This window comes from Echinops telfairi, unplaced genomic scaffold (assembly GCF_000313985.2).
Source record: "Echinops telfairi isolate 266 unplaced genomic scaffold, ASM31398v2 ScPeMD7_7466;HRSCAF=8504, whole genome shotgun sequence".
Taxonomy (NCBI): Eukaryota; Metazoa; Chordata; class Mammalia; order Afrosoricida; family Tenrecidae; genus Echinops; species Echinops telfairi.
This window is the reverse complement of record NW_022111366.1, coordinates 7,263,548-7,269,547: the sequence shown is the minus strand read 5'-3', so window position 1 is coordinate 7,269,547 and position 6,000 is coordinate 7,263,548. Positions and strand designations below refer to the sequence as shown.

General features: G+C 46.2%; 1 protein-coding gene across 1 annotated transcript in view; it reads right to left on the bottom strand.

Moving 5' to 3' along the window:
* Positions 1 to 264: 264 nt before the first annotated feature.
* CASQ2 (calsequestrin 2) overlaps positions 265 to 6,000 on the bottom strand; it is a 78,175-nt gene continuing 72,439 nt past the window's right edge. The window contains exons 9-10 of the mRNA XM_013007783.3: positions 2,051 to 2,151; positions 265 to 435 (exon numbers count right to left, since the gene is read on the bottom strand). Coding sequence (XP_012863237.1) covers positions 289 to 435; positions 2,051 to 2,151 — 248 coding nt within the window. The 3' untranslated portion in view covers positions 265 to 288. The remainder of the gene's footprint in view (positions 436 to 2,050; positions 2,152 to 6,000) is intronic.

Below are 6,000 nucleotides of genomic sequence, written 5' to 3'. Positions count from 1 at the left end.
TTGGACTGTGATGGGTGTGTGAGTGGGGCTCAGTGCACCCCAACTGATCCCAGTACCCAGTGCAATGGCAGCTCCCAGAATATTTGTTTCAGTAGAAAGTTCCAAATGATGAGTCGGGCTGGGCAGGCTGAGTAAGGCAGGAATGGTACGCATAGGAGAGAGGCAGTGAACCCATGGGGGACTGGTAGAGAGAGAGACCAGACCCGGGTCTCACTGGCAAGTTTCCTCCACTCCAGCAGGGCCCAGCATCCTGTTGGTGTCCTAGAGACCTGACTCTCCTGCACACTCTCACAGTGAGCTATGTGGCAGGCAGCAGGGCCAGCTGAGGGGGCCAGTGCAACTCCCACAGGGCATACTCACGTCTGTCACATTCACCACCCCAATCTGGGGCTTGAACAGGTCAATCTTGAAAGTCTTTTCCCAATAGGCAACGAGCTGCAGCGACAAAGACGAAGGTTAGACGACAAGCTGAGAACACTACTTGCCCTCCCATCATTCACCTGCCATCGCATCACAGACACGAGGTCCTCCTGGGTTACAGGGTTGCCAAGTCACGACAGGCTCTTAGCAAACTGACGGCTTGAGCCCAACCCTTGAGCACTTTGAACAAGCCTTCAAGCTAAACGTCGGAACCCGAACTAGCAAGACATGGAACACAAAAGCTTCCCCACAGAGCTCAGCCAAAGTTTCGTGGCTTAGATTCCTGGTGCCTCTCTTATAGTCTATGGATGGCCAAGGAGACATTTTCCTCAGCCTCTTTTAAAATGCCCTGTTCAAAATTCTTTACTTTGCACCACCTTGCTGCACGAGATTGCAGGGCAAGCAACTTTGTGCCATAAATTGGCACATGAGTAAGTTCAAAGAGGGCTCAGAATGCTCACTGGAGCCAGACTAAAGGAGCAAGGGCCCCCAGGATTCAGAGGACAGAGATCTTAAGTGGTAGAATGTCTCCTAAGGACATAGACCCACTGATGGTACATTCCGGAATATGTGAATCAGAGCATTCTGAAGCGTGGTCCTTGTGAAACTAAGGCGAACCAGAGTTGGAAAACTGCAGATCATTTGCAAGCTTGCCTACCATAGGTCAGTGAAACTTGCCATACAAGCAAGCAGAACTGTCCTCCAGGTGGCTTTATGGCCACGGCCTTGTTAGGATGAGCCCGAATGAGAAGAGTGGCCTCCGGGGTCACAGAAGGACCTGCCTTTGATCCACCATCCTCTACCGAGGACGGAGTGTCCTGGTCCCTGACATCCCTTACCAGTTGCTGTCAAATGGATTGCAGCTCAAGGAGCCCCTGTGTGTCAGAGTCAAGCTGTGCTCCGCAGGGTGTTCAATGACGGATTTGGGGGGAGTACCGAGGTGGCCCTTCTGGGTGAACTTGAACTGCCGATCTTCTGGTTGACCATTTGTACCTCCCAGGGACTCCAAGGAAGCAACCACAATGGGATCACTCGCCCACCCACCCCCCTCCATTCTAGTATGAACCGCCGAAATGAAAGCAACCAATGATCATTCGGAGTGAGGATAAAGTTGTCATGTATAACCTAATGGGAACAAACCTGTACTCATCACCAGCTGCTAACTTTTCCCTAAAGCAGGCAGCTGACGAAGCTTTGGCATCATCCAGAGCGAGGTTAGAATATCACCACCAGGGCGTCATCATTTTAGACAAGATCTTCTTCGTCTACAAGGTGAAGGTTACTATAGCCCCTACTTCATAGGGTGGTTGTGAAGGTGGAGGGCAACAATGCCTGTGGCATGCCTGCTTCGGTTCCAGATGTCAAGGGTACGGCTTCCCCCACTGTCCGAAAGAAACTGTCCCTCTGAAGCCTTTCATACAGGACAATGGCACAAAGCGACGAAACGGTGGCCATGGATTTACATAGAAAAAAGGTGTGCTGGCTCCCAGACCAAAATAATAACCAACCAAAACCATACAAAATCACTCAGAAAGCCGAAAGGAACACTAACATCCAATACAAGCACACTAAACACCCATGCAGGCCTGTGCGGCGGACCAAGGACGAAGCCCTGGCCCAAGCATCTCACCAGAGGAAAGTCATCCGGGTCAATCCACACGATGCTCAGGTCTGGGTTGTCGGTATTGTCCCGGGCAACCTGTTTCAGGATTTCCAGGAACTCGTAGCCATCTGCAAGAGAAGAGAAGAAGACCAAGTAACTCCCAAATCCACACCGCTTCTAACTTGGTGAGCTCAGGCCCACTGCTCCTCTGCCGTTCCCCTGCTGCCTCTGCACGGCACCTCTCTCTGTCCCGGATCCAGGCAGATCAATGCATGGGGATGATGGCATCTGAAACAGAACCGTCTGCATCCCTAGATTCTTCCAAGAACAGAACAGGCCTCCCTTCTTCAGAAGGCAGCATGGCGTGGCCATTGAATGCAGGGCCTCTGGGACCACATGACCTTGGTCCATGGCCTGCCACTTCTAGCGGGACTTAACAGCAGTGGTAAGCATCTTGTTTCGCAGTCTGTAAAATGAGGATGATGACAATCATGCCTACCTCATTGCGTTGTTGTAGAATTAAATGACTTACTGTATTGAAAGTGCCTAGCAAGTATAAATACTAATGGGTAGACTCCTTGCCTGAAGACAAGGAGCTGCATGAACCCCTCTACAACTGGCCATTCGTGTGCTCAGTGTCTCCTCTGGAGTGGGTCCAGTGTCTGGGCACAAGGGTTGACGAGATACAGCAGTCCTAGACCTTCCGGTGAGAGAAGATATAGACATGGGGGGGAAAATCACAAGATAGTCTAACCTGAAGTGGTTCCTACTGGTCATGCCTGGTTCATGGCAGATGCCAGGCTTCAGGAATGGTGTGCCAGTTGACATGACTACGGTATCCGTGCCTCCATATATGGGCTAGATCAAAGCTTCCTCCGTTTGTTTTTAAGTCGTTAAACTGGCTTGGATATTCCTGATTCAAGCTTTCTAGTTTCTCCCCTCTCCAATCCCCACCCTCGAAGGGAGACCTGTTTGAATGGGATCTCATTCATTTGAGAAAGCTGAGTTGAGGCAGCTTACCGGATCTCATGTTTGTTCAGCTCCTAATACAGAGAGCTGCAAATGCATTTCCTCCCAGAGGAAGCCTCTATTCCTTTGTAAAACCGGAAGGTGTGCTTGAAAAGGGAAACGTCCACCACGAAGCCCCCCTTTCTGATCGCGTGTAAGAACCCGTGCGAGTATTTCACCCTTAGAACTCAATGTACAGCACAGTCAGAACTGTAAGAGCAAATCTGAAAAACGTTTTCTTTAGCTGTGATACGTTGAGCCCACAGAGCAACCTTTTCAGAGTGTGCCCAGGGGCTTTTCGGAAGGTGTACCCCATAGTTCAAAGAAGCAGAGAGAAAGAAAGGGGAAATATTATTCAGAGACGACGGGCTAGAAGTTACCTAGTCATAGCAACTGGAGGTCTAGAAGGGGCCTTCAAAAAGTGCAAGGGGGAAGAATGGAATTGAAAGATGATGGAATTTCTCTACAAAGTTTTATTCTCTTAAAAACCAGTTGCATTGGCATTTAATCCACATATCATACAATTCGAAGGTTTAATGATATCAAGAAAAGTTGTACAATCATTACCACGATCAATTTTAGATCATTTTCTTCTTTCTTATGTTCAATGTTACTAGGTCCCCATCTCCCCCCAACATTCCCTGCCATACCTGCAAGAAACAATTATTCCACTTACTGTCTCTATAGATTTACCGATCCCGGATTTGCTATGCAGGAAAGCATACAAAAACAAAACAAGCAGAAAAAACTAACAACAAAATACGGAAAAACCACACCATAAAGTAGAAAATATTAAAAACCGGAACAAATTTTAAATGAGTCCAAAGGGAGCTCAAATGATTCGGTGTTAGATTTTTAGCCTAACTGTGCCAACTTTCCAGTGCACTCTGCATGATTGCAAGGCTATTCACACCCTGTCCATGGTCAGAGAAGATTCACTGGAGGCTCAATCCACATGAATTTCCTCTAGACTTTTTTTAAAAATTGAAATAACTCTTAAAGGGAGATCAAATAAGATATTACATTTTTTAACCTAACTATATGTACCATAAAAGACTTTACAAAGCTCCGTATCTGCTAACAAGGCAATTCACATTCCTTGTTCATTGGATTCATTAGAAGCTTAGTCTCTGTGTGGACCCTGCAAATCCAGGGCTTCCACTGTCATCCATACCCTTTTGCAAACAAGACATTCACAATTTATGCTCTGATATCATTTCCTATTCAGATTGAGATTATATTATTCACAATGCTTGGATCACACAGGCTGCCGTGCTTCTTCCATGTGGACTTAGTTGATGCCTCACTTAGATGGCTGTTTGGTTGAAGACAAGCCTTTAGGACTACAGACATTATTCTTTCTGGTAGCAGGGCACCATCTAATTTCTTCACCACACATTGGTATGGCACCCATATATGGTGTGATCTCTCCATAAGGGTAAGCGTCAATCAGGGTCATGTGATAAGAACGAATTGTTCTTAGATTGGGGTTAGATTTAAGTGTGAGCCCCAAATCCATACATATATCCATGGTTTACATATGTATATGGCTCACCTTAGAGACACCTTTATGTTAAAGAACTGTATCAATCAGCTTCCTGTGACATAAGGTAATTCTGTTGACAGTGTCATTAGTTTAGCCAATGGTATAGAATTTAAAGCACAGTTGAGAAAATGGGATTATACAAGTATAGGTCAGCTATGAGCCACAATACATGATTTGTTGACTAGCACAGATTAAACTCTCGAGTGACTGCACAAACAATGGGTGTTGGCGATAGGGCAAGACTTGCAGTAATTTCATTGAAAGTGGTGGAACCACTTCTACCAGATTAATATATGTCATAATAAACCAAAGAGAGCATTAGAATAATAAGTCTATGGCTGTTCCAGCCCACCATTCCTTGGGCACCCTCAAGGCAAGAGATCCCAACCAAAGTTCAAAGACTGCCAGTTCTATACCATTCGGATAGCAGTCATCTGCTTTGCCTCACCCTACGGAGTTTCAGCCTCAAGTCCAAGGGCTGCAGGTGAGTTTGAGGTAGTGCCCAGTTGACTAGTAGCAACTAGAGGATGACAAGAGACCTTCAAAAGGTTCAATGTGGAAGAATGGAATTAAAAGTTTATAGAATTTCTCTAAAAACTTTAAAAAACCCTTTCATGTTCTCTGTAGTTATTTGTCAGTGAGGCAGCAACCCTCAAAACCAGAAGGAACTGCAAAGCACCCCTGGTGACTAGCTCCCCATCCAGGACGGTAGCTCCCTTTGCTCTGGAGCATTTCATTTCCAGAACTGAGACTCTGACCTTTCTAAAGGCCTGTTGTTGTTCATTGCTGTTGCATTGTTGCTTATTCATGATGACCCTACATACAACAGAAGGACGCATTGCCTGATCCTACACCATCTTCAGGGTGACCAGTGTGTTCTAATGACTAGAGGCTAGTTCATGGTTGAGGCCATTGTGTATACTGACTGTCTTCCCACTTGGCTTGGGGGGGCTCTTCTTCCAGTAATATATTGACGGTATTCTGTTGGGATCCGTTGGGTTTTCATTGGAAACAAATCCATTGAATAAGTCTTCTTATCCTCTGAAATCTGTCTATCGTGGGGATGTGAGGTGATCTGGTTTTAACATCTGCCACCCATTGATCACCAGGGCTGATTTAACTTATCTGGTTGGTTGGCTCAATGGATAGCCAATTCCTTCCTCACAGCTCCATGTGTGTTCCCCCTGAAGCTGCGTATTTATTGGAAATGGCCACCTTTCCTGATTAAGGACTGTCCTTCAGTCAAGAGTGTATGAGTAGCCTGTGCCCTGTTACTAGAACCTCCAAAATGTTCTGAAGGTCATTTGTAGAAGGGTTGCCCAGGGAAACGAATCCAGTGACACTTACATGTATATAGAGAGGGGTTTTATATCAAGAAATGGCTCCCGCAGTTGTAGAAGTGGATAAATCCAGTCTGATCTAA